The sequence below is a fragment of the Neopelma chrysocephalum genome, unplaced genomic scaffold, assembly GCF_003984885.1.
Source record: "Neopelma chrysocephalum unplaced genomic scaffold, ASM398488v2 Primary Assembly neopelma1_62, whole genome shotgun sequence".
NCBI classification, from domain to species: Eukaryota; Metazoa; Chordata; class Aves; order Passeriformes; family Pipridae; genus Neopelma; species Neopelma chrysocephalum.
Window position 1 is genome coordinate 9,573,025 of NW_020897719.1, and position 22,680 is coordinate 9,595,704.

The window sequence follows — 22,680 nt, forward strand, 5'->3', positions numbered from 1 at the left end:
TTCAGAAGAATGGGAAGAAGCATAAAGACGTAATGGCAATATTAATGGGATGTGTACTTTACTAATAGAAAAATTTCTTCCTGAAATCATACCATTATTGTAAGAAAGAGTGAACTAAGAGGAAGAAATCACTCTGGAAAACGATACCTGCATTTTACACATCATCTTGGCTTCAAATATTTCAAAACCTGTTTAGCAGTGGAGGGGGTCCATTGGGGTTTTAGAGCTTTATCAGGTTGATCAATACACTCTGTACAAAGCATTTCACAAACGACATCCACCCTTTCTTAAAAAGAGAATCATAGAATCATAGAATGGTTTGGGTGGGAAGGGGACCTTGAAGATCATCTGGTTCCAACACCCCTGCCATGGGCAGGGACACCTTCAACTAGATCAGGTTGCTCAGAGCCCCCCAAAACAGTGTTAAACATATGAAGAATAAGCTATGGCATTACAAGTCATTGCTAAACAAACTGTATCAGCAGCAACACTTCTTCCGTTAATTGTTGTGAAATTATATTACTTTCAAATAATTACAAGCAGATTTCACTATATAGCTGGGATGAAATCAGCTTACCATACTATTATAATCCCCAATATAGATGTAAATCCTTTATTTGATTTTGAAATAAAAGCAGCATTATTTCCTCATTTTTCATTGTCTCCTATGTGTATCTCTTTCTCACTCCCCTGTTCTTCTTTTGGCTGCATCATCTTGAATAGGAAAAACCTCTGAATATTTATGCTGCATTTTTTCCTTTAGATGACAGATTTGGAACTAGCCGTAATTATTTATGAGTTTATGAACTAACTACAACCTGATTTTTGCAAAATGTACTATATTCATACACTAAAACATATCAGTAATATAAACATCTGGAAATGTGTCCAAGAAGGATTTGAAAAGGGGTAAAAAGGATACTGAGAAAAAATACAGTGATTCACAAAGAACTAACCAGCAAAGGCCCTTCAAAGGTGAGAGACAGCATGCCTTCTGAGAAAATGTTGAGGAAGCTTGGCTTGCATAGTTTAGTGAAAAATAGACTGAGGAATGATCTAACAGCAACATACCAGATCCTTTTGATGGGCCCTTACAATGATGACAAGAGTCAAATTGTCCTTAATAATGGCAAGTGGGGCCCCATAACAAAAGGTTATCAGAAAACTTGCCCTTGAAGTGGCTCAGTCTTGGAAAAAAGTGCTTCACAAAGATACCAGTGCAGAAAAGCTGCAGTATTGCCATTCCTGGGGGTTTTCAGGACTAAGCAACACAAATTTACAGATGACCAGATGTACTGCTGATCATAATCTGCTTTAAGCACAAGGTTAGACTAAATCACATCAACAGGCCTTTTCCAACTCACGTTTGTCTTTTTTTGAGCATGCATCCCAATATTAACTTTCCAGCAAACTCTCGATAAATCAAGAACTATCATTTTGATAGTCTGTTTTTTGTTCCCAGGAAAACTCAAAATTAATTTCCACAGCAGCTACAAGAAAAGCATTCAAAGAGAGGGAAGAGGATGAAGACTTAACACAAAGCAGACGACATCAGGGAATTAGGTGTTTGTATACGGTAAGCCTATGTGTGACAGTCCTTTGTGCACCTCCTTGATTCTGTGGTCTGGCATATTATTACATTTTGTTTTTTGTTATTAAATAAAAATTTTATTCATAGAATACTTTTGAGATGACTATATACATAGATATTAAGTCTCCAGAAATAAGAGTTCAGTCCGAGCCTGTTTAAAGTTCAGTAATATCCAGAGAAAATAAACACAGCTGTAGACACACTTCATTATTTGCTGTAAGAGTGAGACAGTGAGGCAATTCCAAACATGAAGATAGAGGCATCACACATTTAGAGAAGGAGGAACCATTCTTCGAGGGAGGAGGTGCTTGTATTTAGGTCACATTTGTCTAGGTTGATTTTTTTTTCTTACACTGTGTCACCCTACTTTGTCGAACACTTTAGAAATCCCTCAAAACACCTTCATCACTCCCTTCCATGGAAGGATTTGAGAGATGAAGAACAGACAGAAAAATGTGGAAGTAAGGAAATGTAAAACACTGAATGAATGGTTTGTGAATGAATGGAGATGATTGAAAGATACATCATCGGTTGCCACAAATCCAAAGAGTTTAGGAGGGTGCCCTGCACAAATAGCATTTCTTATTGGCTTTAAAAGAGGAAGACATAAGGTCTGTAGAGAGTCGTACACAGCTGCTCAACAACATGTGGTTTGTTTTCAAATCCTCAAAATTAAGATTTAAAGAAAAAAAAGCTCATATATTCTTCTAGAAAGCAAAAGACAAGAGCATCCTTTCCTGTACAAGGAGACTTACAGATATAGACTTTGGTAATAAGCCTGAGCCAAAAAAATTGACAATTTGAATTTACATATCAATACCCTGACATATTCTCAATATGTAAGTCCATCTTAGGCGCATGTATCTGTCCATATACTAAATGCCAGACACAGATGAAGAATTTAGGTACAAGAAGAGACTTGTGGCCATGCACTGAAACAAGACACTAATCCAACTGTCCTGGTAAATACGTCAGGGTCTCTTCCAATACATTCTTCAGCCAGAATAAGTAAGCTTGTTCATTCTTTTCTATCCTGAGACAATCTCCTTCCCAAAACCTTAATTTACTGAAAAACCATATGAAAAAGAAAATTAATATTTAAGAGCTCTCAGAAAGAAGTGCTAGGTAAGTACAAGTAACAGTTCTCTGCACTAAACTGTTTGAAGACTTACATATAATACATAAAGTCTAGTAATATTAATTTTTTTAATGCAGTATCTGTTTTTCTGAAGTCTTAATAAAGCAAGGATGCTTAAACTAAACTAAACAACAGAGCTAAAATAACAAGAAAAGGTTTGCTGATTTAATTTAAGCCTGTATTTCCAGCAACTTCTAGTACTTTTGTGTGCACACTTTTTCCCAAAGAGCAATCACTACCAAAATCTATTCTTTGTCAATTGTCTTAGCATGTTTGCTGTTTGGGGTTTTTTTAAATCCATGTAAAACTGTCACCAAAAAGCTATTTCACAGCTGCAGAAGACATTCTATTCATCTTCTACCCAGTGAGGATGACTAAACACACAGAAAGCACTTTTTTTCTAATTATTCAAAAATACCTGGTCTAATTAGTCTATTATATTACTGTTCCCCCCTTTTTTTCTCAGAAAACTCTCCCCTGCATATTCATATTTAGCTATGCTTTAGGAACATATGGCTTACATACTGGTGAAATATATGCCACCAACCATTCACTTTCAAAATGACATTGTTTTATCTTCAACATGACACTTTTTTTCCTGCAACATACTTGTTCCAAAATAATTTTCTTTTTGCAGCAAATGTTAAAATATGCAAAAAAAGATTTTTAGAGTTATAACTCATTTTTACTGATTTATGAAATAGGGCCACCTAATATAGCATGCAAATAAATTATTTATTTTATACTATTTAGGTTAGAACAAAAATAACAGTACTCCTCAAGGCTTCAATAGTGTTGGTCTAAAAATACATTGTGATGATGCTGTCTCAGCTCACACTGAGATATCTACTTATATATTCACTGCATCAACTTGTACCAGTTATATTTCATTTATTCCATAAGTAGAGCTAAATTCACAGAACAAATGAGGTGTGCACAAAAAATATCACTAGAAAACCAGCACCTCCCTCTATATGACAATTAAGTGATAACACTTGCAATGATAATCAAGACAAAGATGCAAATTGAAAAAGTGGCATGAAAGAACAAATCAGGAGAGGGAAAAGGAAAAAGTCAGTAGCAGGATACCTTTTTTTGTTTGTTTTCAGCAGCAGCCAACTGAGCTGACATTCTTTCTTGCATTTTCCTGCAGTGAGCCATAACAGCTTCTAAAATGGACAGAGGGTTCATGCACATTGGCTTCTTTTCTTTATCACCAGCACCTGCCTCAAAGTCTCTCTGAAGAGCCAGAAATGGGTCACTCAGATTAAATCTTCCATATCGCTCCTGGATAAAAACCTCTTTGCGCCGGGCCTAACAAAAAACAAACAAGCAAACAAACAAAACAAAACCAGAGAAATAAAACTAAATGCATTCTTTGGAGTACATCCACACATAAAAGAGACTTAAACTATAGGGAAAGTTAAATTACTCGTTTTTTAATGTATTTTCTTGAGCTATTAATTTACAATCTCTAAAAGAAAAATCTATCTCAAAAAATCAGGAAAAAACCCACAGTGCAGAGAAACACCATCAGAAAAAAGAATCCTCCAAAAATAGATAAAACATTTATCTTTGATTTGGTTCAAATCCAGTTTTGAAGAATAAGCAAAAAAAAAGAGGAAGAATAAGCCAATTCTGAGATACAAACGAGAAGGAAGAGGCCTAATGCTTACCAAATGGGTTAGTAGATCATTTGGAAAGCTTGAAGTTAAAATTGTAACATATGAAAAGCTCACAAAAGATAACACACATTTCAGGGTACGAGATAACAAAGAAGAACATAAGAATTATGTTAGAAAAACTCCCCAAAGACTAACTACAAGTAACATACCTTAGTGAATGCCCAATTTTTTCCTAAATATTGTCTACAAAATTGAAATGTTGTGGTAAATGAGAATTTGTCGGTAAATATGTGCCTACATATTCTGATGCTTGAAATAATTCTAGTCTGTTTTTCAATGTAACAGTATAAATAGAACTTGAAAATATTTATTAAAAAACCCAGGTCTCTGGAATATAACTTCAGAAAAAGCTTACAGAGTTCATTCAGACCTAAAGTCTAGTTTGGCTTACAAAGTCAGATAGCGACGGGTTGAAGAGACAAAAACAAACTGATAGAACCTAGCTATTTTTTATAAAGTGCCTTGGAAATAATCCCTAATTAGTCTAATATTTTAATCCCTTGATTTTTAACTTATAAAATAAAATAGCTAGCTCAAAAATTAATATTACAAAGCCGGGGAGAGGGGCTGTATTTGTAACTCATGGTTCTGTAAGATGAAGATACAGGACAGTATGCAGCTTAGGAATTCAACCTTCTTGTAAAGGACACCATCAAAGCCAAAAATCCAACCATAAACAGATTATTTTGCTGATCAGCCAAACAGGATAACAAACCAAAGCAGGTTAAGAATTTAAATGGAGATGGAGGCACAGTCCATATATAAATTATCAACAATGTAAAAGCCACTTAGCTTATACAAAGTGAGATATCAAACTAAAGGAAAAAACAGATGTAGCAGCTCAGTTGTAAATAAAAAAAGACCACCAGAGCCCCCATCCTTAAATCCAGAGACCAAAAAAGAGAAGCCAAGAAGATTAACCTTTCTTAGAGGCAAAGGCAATCAGTCGTGCCCTTAAGGAAACACGGATTGTCAATCAGTGAAATAATGTGTATTTTCCAGTTTTTTCTATGACCAGCTGTCCTCTTGGCACATACTGTATGCATGCAATATGAATATACTGTTAAAAGTTCTCTAACATGCACAGTGATTAACAGAGCAAGACAAAAAGACTCAGTGTGGATCTGCCAAAATAGTAACAGGACTAGGGGTTTGGATTCATTAACTAAGGAAAAGATGAAACTATATAGTAGGGTTGAGTTCCATCTGAATGAAAATCAAAACAAAAATTAAAGTGGCTATAGGAAAAGACTGTAGAAAAACCAGCAAATGGTTTGGGATGACAGACTGGCTGAAGCCATAATTGCATAACCTTAAGCACAGGGTAAAACAGACTGGCAACTCTCAAACCAAAGACAGCAAAATCATCTAAAAATGCTTCCAACTCAAAAGGGAGCTAAATGTAAAATATTAAATGTTTCCATGTTTCTATACAAGGACTAAATATACAAAACACAATGGTGGAATGAAGATGTATGATTTAAAAAGAAGGTACCAGAATAAAAAACAAAGCAGAAACTTGATAGAAAGGAAACGTTGAGTATTTCCCTAAAACTTGACACAAAGTGGTAGAAAGACAAGCTAGGCTTGAAGCTTTTTACATGATTCCTCCAGCCTCTAAATAATACTTCTGTCCCTTTTCAATTCACTAAAGTACCTCAGTTGGGAGAAATAGAAATGCTAGAATGAGAAATTTTTTCTCTCTTATATCATCTTTCAGCATTGAATTTCAAGTCATAAGAGTTAGTAGCTGTGGTAGAGTTTGAGCCACATTAGAAATCCAAAATCCAATTTCCAGGCTTCCCCCCACCCCTTCCCACAATTTATCCCAACACCGGAGAGAAATTTTCAGGCCAGAGGCTTCTATAGGGGAAGAGGGAAGTATATACATTTATTTACACAAATAAATATACTGTACAAACTAAAGGCAACTATATATATATATTACATTTCTATCAGTCCTTTTAAGCCCCTCCCTTTAACTTTAGTCCAGGAAGAGCCTTCCAAGGCTGCTAAGTAACACAGTCTCTCTCTTGTGGGAGTGTTCTGGGTCCCTGAACACTCCCTAACCAACCTTCAGCTGTTTGCTGCAGTTTTTCTCTCCTCATGAAGTCCAAGAAGATAGTTTTGAGTCTGTCCTCTCATACCTCGGTTCGTAGGCTGCTGCAGTGTAGTCCAGCTTATCAAGCGTCCGCATCCTGGAATGTTGATTCCTCCTCCGGGTTTTCGGCTGTCCTGGGTTTAGATCACGGCAAAGACATCCTCCGGGCCTCTCTTCGGTCCGTCCCCAATTTCGCCTGTGATTCCTCTCCCGAGCGCCAAGCTGATTTGTTATCAGCCCGTCCCCTTGGCTCTGCTTCAGTGCTGAGCCTCTCCTCCACTTTACAGTGGAGGGAAAGAAAAGACCCCCCTCTACAGCTTAACTGCAAAAAGCAGGGAGAAGAGGGCTTGGCTGCAAAGCCTGCCTCTCTCCTCTTACCTCAGATGCTGTGAATCTTCACAGCACACACTCAAAATGCTGCCTCTAACTCTGACCTAGGCAGAGTTGGGGGGCCGCAGGGCTCCCCTCTCCCCCCCAGAGGGGGGAAGAAGGAGCCCAGTCACCCCCAGGCCCTCTACACCTACACACAGCAGACACCAACAGCAAAACTGCCAACAGCTTCCGGTGCTGTGTATATATGATTTTGAGCAGAAGTGAACAACATGAGTGGTGACTGGACCTCCAGGGAACACTGCCCTGGCACCCGATCACCTCTGAGCCCCCCTACTCTCGGGGGGGCCCAATTTCAAACTATGACAGTAGCAATACCAAGATAACTGCTTTTATGGCAGTCTTTATCTGGGGAATGTAGTGGTTTGAACCAGGTTTTCCCCCTGGAGCTAAAAGTGGTAACCCCCGAGGGGGTGGTGACCCTTGGGGTTTGACCCAATCAGTGCTCCTGCAAAATATAAACATATCTCTCTGGACTGGAAAAGAAGCAGTGGTACTTGTTAGAAGACGAGGTGGCCATGTTGTGGTGAGGCCACGAGGAGCCCCTTGGAGGCTTTGCCCCCCCCCAGCCCCCGGTTGGGGGGCTGCAGGGACTCGGAACAGTTTTAAGCTGGGCTGAGTGCCTGTGGCTAGGAGCTGGGGGAGTTTCTCCCCGGTAGGCAGCAGTGGGAGACGCTGGGAGCAGCAGCGGAGACAGCAGCGTCCGAGAGCAGTGGCAGAGAGCCAACAGATAAGGACCGAAAGGGCAGCAGAAGCCGGCATGTAGCCTCGGCAGACAGAGAGCTGTCTGAAGGAAAGGAAAACAGAAAGCAGGACAAGAGAACCGAGCCACTGCAGGAACAGAGTTTCAGGGGGTAAGAACTGAAAAACCAAACTTCCCCCCAAACTCCTTTGAGACCCCTCCTGGGAGGAGGGATCATGGAAGAGCCTCAGAGTGCTTTTAGCACTGCTGAGAGAGGAGCAAGAAGCTCATGGCCTCCTGAGAGCTCAGCCAGGACGGCCAAAGGAATGTGTGTGTGGGGTGACCTTGCGCCCCCCGCACTGCTGCTGCAGCTTCAGAGAAGCTGGCAGCCATCTTTGAGTCAGAGCATGGGAGCTCTGCACAGGGGCTTGATTTCCCCTGAGGATACCAGACCGTCACGAAGACCCCTGTGCTTCGTGATATGACCGTGGTGACGCAACCGTGTCTGGGGTACCGCAGCCCACGGAAAGACCCCCGTTTTGAAGACGGAGGGCTGAGAGAGGCTTGGAGGCCTCCCTCGTGTGTGCTGGCAGAGAGCCAGCAACTGCTGCCTGGAAGAGAAGAAGAGAACCTGCTGCCTAGAGAGAGACCTGCTGCTGAGAGACTGGAAGGGGTCTTTTCTTCTTCTCTCCTGGACTTTTATTTGGAGGGAGAAGAGATTTGGCCAATTGTAAATATTATTGTCATGGTAGAGATAGATATAGAGTTAAGATTGTATGCAGTGTATTATAGTATTTATTTGTGTGTATAGTCATTGTAATATATTCCTTTCCCCCCATATTGAGTCTTGTGTTTTTGTCTGGAAAACCCATCTCACATGGGGTTGAGATGTGGGAGGGGGGCTAGGAATCAGAATTGGATTTTGGGCTGTCTCAAACCATGATACCTTTAAAATAGTCTCTGCATAATTTGGTGGCTGTGTTAAAGCAACATTAGCAGTGTTTCACAAATTAACTTCAACCGCACAGCAGTATATACAGAAAATAACATTAAATGTTGATTTAGGAATAATGAATTTTCATTTTCAAACAGAACATTTTCAGAAATATACAGAACATTTTCAGAAATAGACAGAATATCCACCTGCTATAGGAGGTCATCAGGACTGCTGCATTGTGAAAGGTGCTATATGAATTTATAAACCATCAGATTTAGTTTTCTGCACATACCTGCTTGCACAGCAATGAGCCTTTTAATGGAAGGACTGAGACTGGAAGTATTTAAAAGCATGAAAATATGTCCACAGGAAGTGATACTTTCTGCAGTGTACACTACGTCAGTGGTACACAAAATTATGCCTCAAGACTTGAGCTTAATCCTCCATCAGGTAACTGCTAATGAAAAGTGACAGTAAGCACAAGGAAATCAAGACAAAGTATGGAAACCCAAAGATAAAACCCCTTTAAATAGTTAATTAATGAAATTCACTACTGCAATAGAACAAAAGCTTAAACTTACTTACTAAAGCTTTTTAATTCAGTCCAATAAGAACATCACATTTATATAGAATTTTTAAATCCTTATACAAGATCCAAAACATTAAAATAAAACTACTATTACTTAAAAAAATTAAACTCCAAAGTTTCTTTATGGCTGCCTGTTATATTATGTTAGATCAAAGATGAACTACCAAAAAAAGTACAGTTGATCTGAAAAATATCTTCAGAGAGGAGTGAAAGATGATCAAAACATATATCTTTCTCTTCAAGAAAGAGCTAAGTAGAAATAGGATTTTCAGTGAGAAACAGGGGCAATAACGGAGAAAGATGCTTGAGGTCTGTACACTGGCAGGACAAGTAGCAATTCTCCCATGATCTAATGAGAGAAATTTGAGTTGGACACAAATTCTTCTCACTGAGAGCAGATAAGCACTGGAACTCATTGCCCAGAGAAAACATATAACCTCTACCACTGGAAGATTTCCAAAACCAGATCGGATAAGGCCATTTGCAACTCGATCCACATTTGACCTTAGCCTTGCTTTAAGCAGAAGACTGGACCGAATGATCTCTTGAGGTGCCTTCCAACCTAATTACTTCATAATTAGTGATTCCTTCAAGGACTATTATTTTTTTAGCTTGTAGGTGCTGGTTATCTTCTCAGTTAACAAATGACAAAAATAAGCTCTCAGAGGAAGGAAAAACAACCAAATACTTATTGGTACAGCATGTCTTATGTCTTGCTTTGAATCATGAAAATACTTTTGATGACTTGGAAAACAGAACTTTTAGTGATATTTTCAAAAATAAAAAATTAGTACTTAACAATCCCTAGGGATTACGCAGCTGTACAACACAAGGGAAAGGTTTATTCTCAAGTTTTCTAAGTCTGCAGCCAACAAAAATCTGAAGGATCAGGCTGTAAAATTAACTGCTTCTTTTATGACTCTCAGGAAGCCTGCCTCCTACCACATAGAGCAAGACACCTCATTCATCCCTACACCAACTTTTTTCAAATTATCTCAAGTTATCTGCAAGCTCCTTCACAGAAACCTCCATGTCTTAAGCTGACTTTTTGCAGGCTCTGACCCCATTTATCTGCTGGCAGATGAAGACTAGCAGCAGCGTGTGCAGGGAGAGGAACAAAAGGAGTGGAGATATCTAGATGATAGCCTGTGGGAAAAGCTGGAAATCCTATATAAGAACTGTCTGTAATCATTTGTTTCTTGCATTCCACTTCAGAAGAAAACAAAAACCTGTTTTCAGTAACCAAACTGAAAATTATGAAATCTAATTGGATTCTTTGCCCCTGTTACTGAAACGAGAAGTAAGGGGGCAGGGAGGCCTTCAAATAGTATCCATCTTACTGTGGACTTACAGTTAAAAGCATAAAAAAGTTAGGAAAAAGAAATACTATTATTATTATTACTATACAACTAATATACAAAAAATAAGCCAAATAATGAAAACAAAAAAAATAAGGCACATAAGTTATATTATTATTTTTATTTCCTTAATAATTTATGTTGATATTAGTTGCACACATTTACTGAAATAAGTTTTCATAATCAGACGACATAATCAGTAACAGAATATATATAACCAGCAGTGTTTTTAAAATTAATACTGCATTTTCCCCCCAATGTATCTCAGAGTTTCCTCTTCATTTATCTGCCAAGTTCAGCAGGTCCAAGTCTTCCATGGAGCAACTGATGATAAACGTCAAAAATAGCACTGCATGTCCTACACTGCTATGGAACAATGGAACTGAATTAAAGCTGCCCCAGAACCCTTAAACAAAATTTCCTTCCTTTCAAGAGCATTTGTTCCTCTGATTAATTTCCTTTTCCACATATATGAAAATTGTTTCAACAGATGTTGACAGGTTCATATTAATATTTTCTCTTGACATATGAATTAGGGAGTGGTTTTCTGAAACTAACCAGGACAGAAGATGAGGCAGTAAAAATGTATTTTATATGTTATGTTAAAGATGAAGGTGAGCCCTTCATTCTAAATAAAACTGAAAGGGTAATAGTTGTGTTTTGTTTTTTTTTAAGAGGAAGATGGCTGAAAGAGAATATGCTTATAAATCTTCTTCAGTGGCATTATATAGTTTCTTGAAGTGATTTGTTGGAGCTACTCAATTAAGCAAAAAACATTTGAAAATTATAGGCCAATATTTTGTCAGGAAGAATCATTGTTTGACGCTCTGATTATCTAACCGCCCAGACATTTATTTCTGAAAATAATACAGATTTTCATACGCATAATGAGTCTCAACTGATAGAAGAGACTTGAGCTCTCTGGTTACTTTAAATAACCATTTGTCATGACTTTTTTCCAGGTTCAAATTTATAGTTCAAATTCATGCAAATCAATTCATAATTCATTGCATGGAAATCTGTCAGCCATTCTTCTGAAGAACTGAAGGAAATCTGATTTTATCTCTAATCAAAAAGAGGACTTTAGCCTCCATGCTCAGCAGTTAAAAAGCTTCTTCACCTCAGTAACAAAAAATACCAAAAGCATAGCAGTAAAACTTTCACTAAATCAATATGTGTTTCTTTTTAATTTAGAGCATTTAGATTTTCATATTTTCAAGCTATCAAAATCTCAGTTAAAATACCATCCCACATTACTGCATTGAAATTGAATTTGAAAAAATACGCAAAGTATGCATTTACCGTGCCATCATCAGACACAGTAAACACAGGTGCTCAAATAGAAAGGGCTGTTAACTAATTCCATATCCTTCTATAATAAGGTCAACCACTTAGTGTGTGAAGGGAAGGTGATGGACGTAGTTTTTCTGGATTTTAGTAAGGCTTTTGATACTGTCCCTCACAACACCCTTCTGGACAAGTTCTCCAGCTGTGGGATGAGTGGGTTCACAGTGTGCTAGGTGAAGAATTGGTTGAAGGGTTGTAGTGAATGGGGCTACATCTGGCTGGTGTCCAGTCACCAGCGGTATTCCTCAGGGCTCAATCCTATGGCTGGCTCTGTTCCATACATTCATCAATTATCTGTATGCAGGAGACAAATGGACCATTACAAAGTTTACTGATGATACCAAACTGGGAAATGCTGTTGACTGTCTTGAGGACAACAGGCCTTGCAGAGGGACCTAGATAAACTGGAACATAGGGCCATGATTAATAGTAATTTAACAAGTCCAAAAGCCAGATTCTGCACCTGGGATGGAGTAACACCAGGCACAAGCATAAACTGGGGCAGGAGGGTCTGGAGAGCAGCCCTACAGAGAAGGATCTGGGGGGGCTGGCTGACAGCAGGATCAACATGAATCAGCAGCGTGTGCCTGGGCAGCCAAAGAGGACAAATTCCATCTTGGGGTTCATCAAACACAGCATCACCAGCTGGGCAAAAGGGGTGATTATCCTGCTCTATTTAGCATTGGAGCAGCCTCACCTGGAGTGCTGTGTGCAGTTCTGGGCCCCATGGCTTAAGAAGGATGTGAAGGTCCTTGAATGTGACTAGAGGAGGGCAACAAAGTTGGTGAAAGGACTGGAGGGAATGTCCTGTGAGGAGTGGCCAGGGAGTTTGGGTTTCTCAAGTTTGAAGAAAAGGAGTCTAAGGGGTGACCTCGTTGCTCTGTACAGCTTCCAGAGGAGGGGGAGGGGAGAGGAAGGGGCTGATCTCTTCTTGGGATCCAGTGAGAGGACATGTGGGAATGGTTCAAAGCTGTGCAGGGAAGGTTTAGACTGGACATTAGGAAGCACTTCTTTACCGAGAGCATGGTCAAACACTGGAACAGGCTTCCTAGAGAGGTGGTTGATGCCCTAAGCCTGTCAGTGTTTAAGAGGCATTTGGACAATGCCCTTGAAAACACGTTTTAACTTTTGTTCAGCCATGCAGTGATCAGGATTTGGACTAGATGATCATTGTTGGTCCCTTTCAACTGAACTAGTCTAATCTATTTACAATATAGATTTATTTGAGGTAGATTAAGGGGATTCCATGTTTTCAAATTATTTTCAGTACTCAACTGAAGGTAAATTGTGAGAGGAATATATATTACCTCCAAGAAGAATTTTATTCTTGCTACTACCTCTAGTGAAGAAGTTGAATGAACAAATACATGTAATTAATAATTTTGATTGCTAGAATGGAACATTTTAAAGTACATACAATACTCACCCACATTGTACATTTTGGATTTTATGCTGTTTATTGAAACTTCAAAGCAATTTTCCAGCTAGAATTCCCTTTGCAAACACCAAGAGAGTTCCTAGTTTAAAAACTTTCATATAGCAGTCTATAATTCCACAATATGTAGCTAAAATTTTACTTTGCTATTTCAGAGAGAATTCTCTATAATCCTTGTTGCTCTATTTTATAAATTTTCCATTTATTCATAAAAATGGAATGCTGGCTTTAATAAGAGACCTAGTGCTAAGTATTTTTACTACACTGCCAGAGCTTCTAAGATGTCTCTGTCTGGGAGAGTAGCAGTTGGAAAGATTAGTCCACCAGTCACAACAGCATCAAAACAGGGCAGGAGGGAGAAAAGCGTGGGAACACATACACCCAAGCATAATGAGAGTAATTGCTGCTGTATGAGTATTTTCACAGGTGTTGAAAAGGACCCCAATCAAATCTCTTATCTTATTCATAATTATTTTTTACAAATTACTATCATAATTTTTGGAAGAATCAAGAACAAACCTTATACATTTTTTCTTAAGCAACAGTAATATGAAGAGACACACAAACCAAGCTGTATTCAGCTGCACTTTAGTGTTGCTTCAGCAAAATTACCTGTACCATTTATTAGCTTAAAGGAAATATCCTATACATGTTCCCTTAACTAAAAAATGGAAAATTTCAGCTAACATAATAATACAGATAGGATGACCCAGTTACATTTCTCATTGTCAGCAATGTGAGTAATGATGGCAAACAGATAGAATATTTTAAATAAGTCACTCTAACAACAAAGGCACATCTGTATAATTCACAAAGATCACAGAAATGGAGAAACACTTACATCAATACGATGTTGGAAATTTTTATTATTATTTTTACAAATATTGTGTGTATCTGTCTCTACTGACTTTATGTTGGATTATGCAGAAAGATGAAACGAGGGTAGGAGGAATCAAGTGGGAAAGGCAAAGTAATTATCCAAATAAGAAATCAGCAGAATACTTTCAGCTAAATTAACAGTTACATGCCTGCCAACAATAAAGATATTCGGATTTTATGTGAAAAACAAAAAGAGACTATGATCAGTTTAAGAGTCACTGCTGGAATGAAGAGTGAAAAGGATATTAGCAGTGCAAGGCCACAATGCTTTCATGGTAGAAAACAAGCCTCATAGTTTCATGCTTGTAGTCTCCAATTTTAGTACAGCCTGGAATAAGGATATTTACCTGAGTAGTAAGCTTAAGCTTAGTTAAAAAACCACAGATACAGGACTGATTTAATATGGTTTACCAAAAGTTTTGCTTTGTTCAGTGCTTAATGTCCCCTTTTGTCAAATAGCAAATAACTACCATAAGAAGTGATATAACACAACTGAAAACCAATTTTGTCAGCTATTTCTAGAAGAGGCCTTCATATGCATCAAAATATCGGGATCATTCAGATCATCCAGGTTAATCAGTCCAGGGACTGCTGCTCCTGAAGTCCCAACATCTTTTGGAAAAGGTGAGACTCGGTTCCATTATAATGAAATGTATGCTTACACAACTATTACTACAAAACCCACTGATTATAAGAAAAGCAAATACAATGCAATACAAACTAACACAAATACAATATATAAACCATGATCAAATAGGGGCAAATCAAAATTTGAACATTAAGGTTGTGTCAAAAAACACTTTTTCAATTAGGTTCAAAGAGCATGCTACATTACTTTAAAACTTGAAATAAACCACAGATAAGGAAACAATTCCAAACTAAGTACTTCCAAACTAATCATTTAATCTACTAACCTGTCTGAGGTTTATCCCTATTTCATTCTTTTCTTGCAATCAATATTAAATAGCTTGCAATAGTGAAATACTTTTTCAAAGACATGTTCAGAAAAGTACAGTAAACCATTATTAAGAAAGTAAAAGCTCTAATCATAACCAGACTCATTGGACTGGTAAAGACAAACTATATTTAGGAGCAGAGAAAATGCCTGTGCAACCACCATTAAATCAATAAACCAAAAGTAGTAATCAGATGAGAAAGGATACAATCTGCAGATCATTAACTCCAAAATATTTATTAAAAATTATTTTTAGGCAAAGAAATTGCAATATGCAAAAATGACAATGCCAACAAGGCATTATCTGATTTCTATTTCATGCTTCACTTCTGCCACCATGGCCAACAACTGCCATCATACTATCTACAACAATAACCTTCTGTTATACACAATGTAACATCTACTGCTCCTCCTTCTACATGGTTATCATTTTTCAAAGACACCTGCTACAAATCAGGTTGCCTTACTGGCTGCCAGAAACCTCTAAAGCCACCTTCTGTGTGCTCTTAGATCCACTCTGGATGGGATTCATGCGTAGAGGAGAAGCTCAGATTCGCATTTTAAATTCACAACTTAGCATAATTACTGCAAGTAAGGGTCTTCATAATTTATAGGTGCTGTAGCTCCCTTTGACAGATTACACTTAATATCCACGTAATTTTTCTACCTATCAGCCAATTTGAGAACAACTAAACTATAAAGATTTATTTCATTTTTCCTGATAGCTCCTAGAGCTCTCCCCTTCTAATCCAAAAATTCATTCTATAAGTACGAAGTCTTAGAGTAAAAGTCTTGCTGACTTTGTGCAGTAGTTCAGGATAAAAACTTTATTCATACACAACTGACAATTATTGTGTTGATAATAATTCTATTTTGATATCTAACTTAAAAATTACAGGCACAACCAAGTATCACCCCATGACAAGATGCAGAAGACAACAAATAACATTAAAAGGATATGGAAGCTCTAACTGATAAATCAAATTTTTTTAACTAATATCTCAACCTACAGTAGACAGAAGTCTGTCTTGACCAAGTAAAGGAAACCACTTTGCTAGACAAAACTTAGTGGAAAGTAGATAGGTCAAAGTAAAGAAGTGCAGTTTGCAAATATCTACAGCTCTCCTTCCAATTATTTTTTTTTCCAAGGAAAAGTTAATTCATTATTGAAAATGCAGAGCTGGGTATGAAAGGCCCCACATTTTTGCACTGAAATTCCAGTATCATTCTCACCCCCCAAAAATCTAACTTAGTTACACAGTATACTGTTATAATACACTATGATATGCTCAGGGTGTATTTTTAAATATTGCTTGATCTTCACATATGCTTACAGAATTGCAAAAGTGGTATAGAAATATGCACACTTAACAGTTACCATCAAAATAGTTCATGTTTTCAAGGAGATTAAAATAAAACTATACTGTTCAGTGTTTAATCATTGTCAGCCAAAATTGAAAGATGAGTTCACTAATAAAAGCCTTCCACAATGCACATCTCAGGACTTGAAAGCAAACTCCTTTGGGGAGAAAGAGATTCCAGAAGAGCATTTTGCAATGACCTAACTGGCAGTTTCACAAGCCAGGTCTTAAATTCAAGAATTATCATAACAGTAGAAAACACTGGAGAATTTCTGGTTTTAGAAAGTGAACAGAGGGATATCAAGTTTAAGGGTTTTTTTAAATCTAGACCAAATCGACTCATATTTCATACTATATTTACACAAAAAACCCTGGAAAAGGGAATTTCTAGGTACACAGGGACTATGTCCATATCAGCAGGTAGCGCAGCACAACAGCAACAAGTTTGCAGAGCCACATAATTGGCCCAGGGGAATGTGCCTATGGTTCTGCCTTTTGGAAGAAAGTCTTACTTAGGACTAACTCTGCTCTCAGTTCAGCTTACAGAGTCTGAGGCAAATCTGTGAGGCAAAGCAAAGCAAAGTTAGGTGAGAACAATGGACTTAGTTTCTTCTAAAGCACGCTTTTGGTTGGAATGCTAAGTTCATTCACACACACTTGTTATACAGATATGTAAAAAATAGCCTTTATCATAATAAACTCTAACATCTTATAAGCTACCCATATCACTAGAATTTTCTAATAGAATGTTCATACAAAGAAACATTTTATCTGCTTTTTCAAAATGCCATACTTTACAAAATCAACATTCAATTTGATTATATATATTTTTTCTAAAATTAGAGCACGGTTTATAAGTTATATTGGATGATACCATTATAGCCTTGCTAATGGAGTGTCTTTTCACTGCAACTAGTTATTTAGAAAATTTCTGAAACAACCTGATCATTCCAAAACAAATGATCTTCCTAAAAAGCATTAAACCTCTTTTTTGGAAGACTTGTGTTAAACTACTGAATTTCTCAGGCAATTGCATACTGATATCCCAGTAGTTTTAAAATGATTAACAGGAGAGCTGGAACCTGAAAACTGGCATTTAACATACTATGCATTACCTACTTCAAAGAAACACTGTGCAAATCTAAACAGATTACTACATAGTAATCACTATACTCTCTTAAAAGTTGTTTATCCTTACTTTTAAATCTTGCATTTTTAGACTGCAAGCTTTTTAAATAAAGCTAATATAATGGGTTATTAAACTTAAATGTGTCTATGAGGTATTGTTACAGGATGCATTAATTCCTGTCTTTTGACCTATTTCATTACTTTAATATTTGTAGCTTCATTACAAAATTCAACCATTGCTCCTCAAGAACTCAGATGCCTTGCTAGGGTAATTATTATTTTATATGGATTTTCTACTTGGACATAATATAGAAACTATGATTCATTTCCAGCTCTATTGATTAACCTGCAGGCCTGTTAAAATGCTTAGATTCAGGGAAATAAAATTCAGACAGAACTAACTTCCACGGCAGAGATCTTTCTCTTCTTATCTTTTTATAAATTTATATAGTCTAACTTAAATTCTCTGAGCAGTTAAACAGACAAAGTCTGATTTTCCCTAACTCTGTATCTACAGTTGCTACACAGTGCTCAATAAAAGACAGCACAATTATCTGCCTTTCCTCCAACTAAGGCCTTAATAACATTATAAATTTTCTCACTCAGCTGCCTGGTTTCATGATACTACCTATTTCTGAAATGCTTGGCATTTTGTCAGATTTTGCAAAAACTGGGTAAAAGATTAAATAGGTGTTGGTAGAAACACACACATAGAAGATAAGCTTTCATGCCTTAGGAAGTTACAGTAGAAATTAAATACAGTAGGACTTTACAACATTGAAGAAACAGCTACAACCAAGTTCACCTTGCCATTCACATATTATCTTTCTGACTTGGCCATGACATACGCACAACCTGTTGATTTGGATCTCGCTTAAGCTCAGAGAAAGATATTGCTCCACATGTAATGTCGTTGATATTGTAGTTAATTTTACTTAAACAAAAACATATCCATCATTGGTATTGGCAGTTGTTTTAGACATTTTTTTATTTCATTAGTGATTTTTCCCATCAATCAAAAAAGTTGTTCTAAATCCATGCAATGTGGTATATTAAAGAATCTAGTATGGTAAGAATTTGCATTTTTTTGTTTACATTAATTAATGTATACCATAGAAGCAAGTATACATTTTCAATTTACTATTCAACACCTAATGAAGTCTACATAGGCAAATAAAATTATTTTTACAATAAACAGAAATCCAAACTGAATAGGGCTTTAAAATTTTAGATGAAAAATAACCTACTAATGATTTAACTTTATGAGAGAATTACCACTAAAAGCAGTATTTAGTTAGTTGGCTTGACAGCTAACACTAGCACATCATTTCTTCATATGCTCCTCTAGAGCAAGCAGCTACAACCACCACTTTTCAGCTGGATAAAAAATAACAAAAAATGAATGCTGTATGAGATCACAGTTGTGGGAGGCCAGACCTGTGCTTTGATTATGTGGCCACATTACTTCCACATTAGGAATATATTATCTCCTTATTACAGGCAGACAGTTTATATGGATAATTGAGACAGATGAAGGCAGCAGCTAGAGTTAAGTCTCCCTCCTTTTTTAACTATATGCACTCCCAATAGCAATTAATCAGCAAGTTATTTCTCATCAATGAAATAACTTTAATGATTTAAATGTTAATCTGACTCTAATTTTAATTGCAGTGCAACCATGGTCATGAAGTTACTAAAATACAGAAATAACAGCTTCAAAAAAAGAAGTAGAGTGCAAATGAGAAAGATTTACACAAAGATCACCTCCTTTGAGGTGAATCCTGATGCCATTCTCCACAGTAAATTAACTGTTCACTTGGAGAATGAAGCTGGAAATTTGACCCTAAGCATGACAAAGGTCTGCTTTTCCAAGGTTGTTGGTTCTCACAGGGCTGAACTTGTCTAGCAACTTAAATTGGTCTGGTTGGTAATTACTGTAACTTTTCCTAGTGCTGAAGCAGGAATCAGTTGAGAATATTATAAATTAACAACGATGTCTTGTGAAAACATGAAAGTAAACAGATGTCATCTGCATATTTCTTACAAATGCAGTTTGATTTTGAAGTTTTGGTTTTGTTTCAAAAGTGGTCTTCAAGGTATAATAATAATGAATAATGGCCAGTCTTCGTGAACGAAGATTTTGGGAAAGGTCTTTTACCTTTCCAGCCTGCGCAATGGATTTTTTAGGTGAGACACAGCATGCGCTGAACTGAGCCCACCCTTTAATCCTAAGGTTCATCTGCCGGGGCCAAGCGAGCTTGGACAATGGCAGTGAGGTCCTCAGGACGTAGGTTTGTTTAGAGTGACCTTCTCATAGATGGATGGCCTCACAGGGCTAATGAGCTCCATCTGCCCGGGGGACCGGGGAATTGAATCTGGGTTGCAGCGGTGAGAGTCCTGCATGCTAACCACTAGGCCACCAGGGGTCCCTCTTCAAGGTATCAAAACCTTATATAAAATACATGGAAACTCCTCTAAACTTTACTAACTAAACTTATCTTCCCTCCCCACTCCCACCCTGCCCCCAGGATGACTATGATTTCTTCCTATAATCTCAAACTGTTGGCCTTTCTAACTTTTAATTTTTTTTTTTTTTATTTACACGGAATAGGCAGAATGGACACTCTGCACTCTGAGCAATACCCAGTGGATAGACTTGAAATTTCCTAGTTCAATCTTTTCAAAGTCAAGTAACAAACTCTGAAGCATTTCTTCTTTACTCTCACTGGACTGCACTCTTTTGAAACTAAGCTTTAAATAGGCAGGAAAAAGTTATGCAACATTTAAAAGTGCTAAATGAGAAGTTAGTAGGCATTTTCTCTGATGTAGACTGTGATGATATGGCATGTATACCAAGAAAAAAAAACCCCTTTGGCACTGTAAGAACCATGTCCCTGTAAGACTCAGCCTGAAAAGAAATCCTACCAATGGATATTGAAGGTAGGTGTGGGGTTTTTTTACATAACTGGCTTTCTAGACAGAGAATAAAACCCACAAGATCTACCTCAGATCTTCGGTAAAGCACATGATACAGACTCACAAAATTAGTGAGCGGTAAATAAGAGAGATCAGTGTAAGAATTTATACAGTGGAAAAGGACAGACTAATACAGACTAGGTGCAAATTAAGAGTAGTACCATTTGAGTCAGTCTTCAATTATATTCACTATTATCAGCTCTTACCAGCTCTTTCGTGATCAGTCAAGGCTGATTACCTTTTGTGCCAAAACTTTTCAGGAGAGGTATTTACAATAGATATACAAGTACTGTGAAACCCTTCAAAATTAGTACAGATAAGGGCACACACATTTAGGAATGATGTAGTTAAGCTTACATCATTATTGAGAAAAATCTGAAATGACACCACCAAAAGAACGGACAGAGAATGAACAGTTTTTAAGAGAAGATTAAAAGATCCAGTTATGTAGTCTTGCAAAACAACCAAGACCATATAAAAATTGCTTAATAAATGTATATGCCAGTGACTTTAAGCTGACAGGAGGATGACCTAAGAGGAAAAGAAAACATACACATTCTCTAGTATAGGGTTGGAAATTTTCAGGCTGTGACCTGTCATAGAAATTAGGCTTTGAAACAGCCCTGAACTACTAGTAGGATTACAAAAACCCCGCAACAAACCAACTCCTGCAAAAATACTCACAAACTTTTCCTAACTTTGAAACAGACCTTCATCTCTTTTTGAAACAACAACTTAAGTCTTTTCTCTTATATGAAAACCATTTCTTTCTTGCTTCAAGGATATGCAAACTATGTATGCCAATTTATTGAAGCAAATCAAAGTACCAAATTTGACACAATTCAATGGAATTCTCTTGTTGTACACTTTTATAAAAGTGTATAACTGTATTTGGCTATCTAGTTGCTTACTTTGTGTGCTACTTGGAGACTCTACTTGCAGACTTGTGCCTTCCCAAATAAGAAGCCAGAAGATCCGAAAGTATTATACTACAACATATCAGTCAACAGTTCTTCAGCAGGCATAACTTCCAAGTTTCCCAGTACTAGTGCAGGTAGCCAGGCAAGCCTTCAGGAATTTACACATGGACTTTGTTTAGAGGAACTGAAAATTGACATGCAGGAAAAGAAAAAAAACAAACCAAAACCAACCAAACAAAATCCAGCCAAACAAAAAACCCTCAACCCCCAATTTTCAGCAGTTATATACCTCATGTGAAATTGACCTACTTTTTATATCAATCTTAGCAAAGGCATATAATGCTTTCAGAAAACTCCATAAAAGAGTATGGCATAATAAACACTTGAAGAAAAGTACCAAGATCAGTGTTTACAAAGCCATAGAGCTGTCTACCCTTTTATATGGTTCTGAATCATAGGTCATCTACCACCACCGCCTGCGTCCCTTAGAACGTTTCCATCAACGTTGTCTCCGTACAATCCTAAACATCCACTGGTCAGATTACACGACCAATACATCTGTTCTAGAACAGGCAGCACTTATGAGTATTGAGGCCATGTTGCTGAGAACACAACTGCGTTGGGCAGGGCACGTCTCAAGGATGAAGGACCACCGCCTCCCAAAGGTCTTGCTTTATGGTGAACTTGTCACTGGCTGCCACATGAGAGGAGCCCTGAAGAAAAGATACAAGGACTCCCTGAAACAACATCTCAGCCTCGGCCATATTGATCAACATAACTGGTCTACTCTGGCCTCAAATCGGGAGGGCTGGAGACACACCATCTATAACGCTGCTGCTTCCTTTGAGAACGCATGCAGGATCACTCTCGAGGAGAAAAGACAACGCAGAAAGAACCGTGTCCTGCAGATTATACCACCTAAGGAGTCTTTCTGTTGTGCCTTTTGCAATCGGACACATCTATCTCGTATTGGCCTCATTAGCCACCAGCGTGCTTGTAACAAATGTGGATACAGCCTTTCCCAAATCTTCGTTTGCGAAGCCTAGCCATGATATTAATCATCAAAACCCACTGTGTACATACTACCCATTTCAGCAGATGCATGTGAATCTCATACAGACTTTTTAATTCCTGGGACTGCGCATGTTTAATGTTTACTATCAAGAAATGTTTACTGAATTTTTCTTTTTTTCCCCTTTTTTTTCTCC

General features: G+C 37.5%; 1 protein-coding gene across 1 annotated transcript in view; it reads right to left on the reverse strand.

Moving 5' to 3' along the window:
- Positions 1–22,680, reverse strand: part of CTTNBP2 (cortactin binding protein 2) — an 84,173-nt gene that overhangs the window by 47,880 nt on the left and 13,613 nt on the right. The window contains 1 exon segment of the mRNA XM_027682156.1: positions 3,819–4,043. Coding sequence (XP_027537957.1) covers positions 3,819–4,043 — 225 coding nt within the window.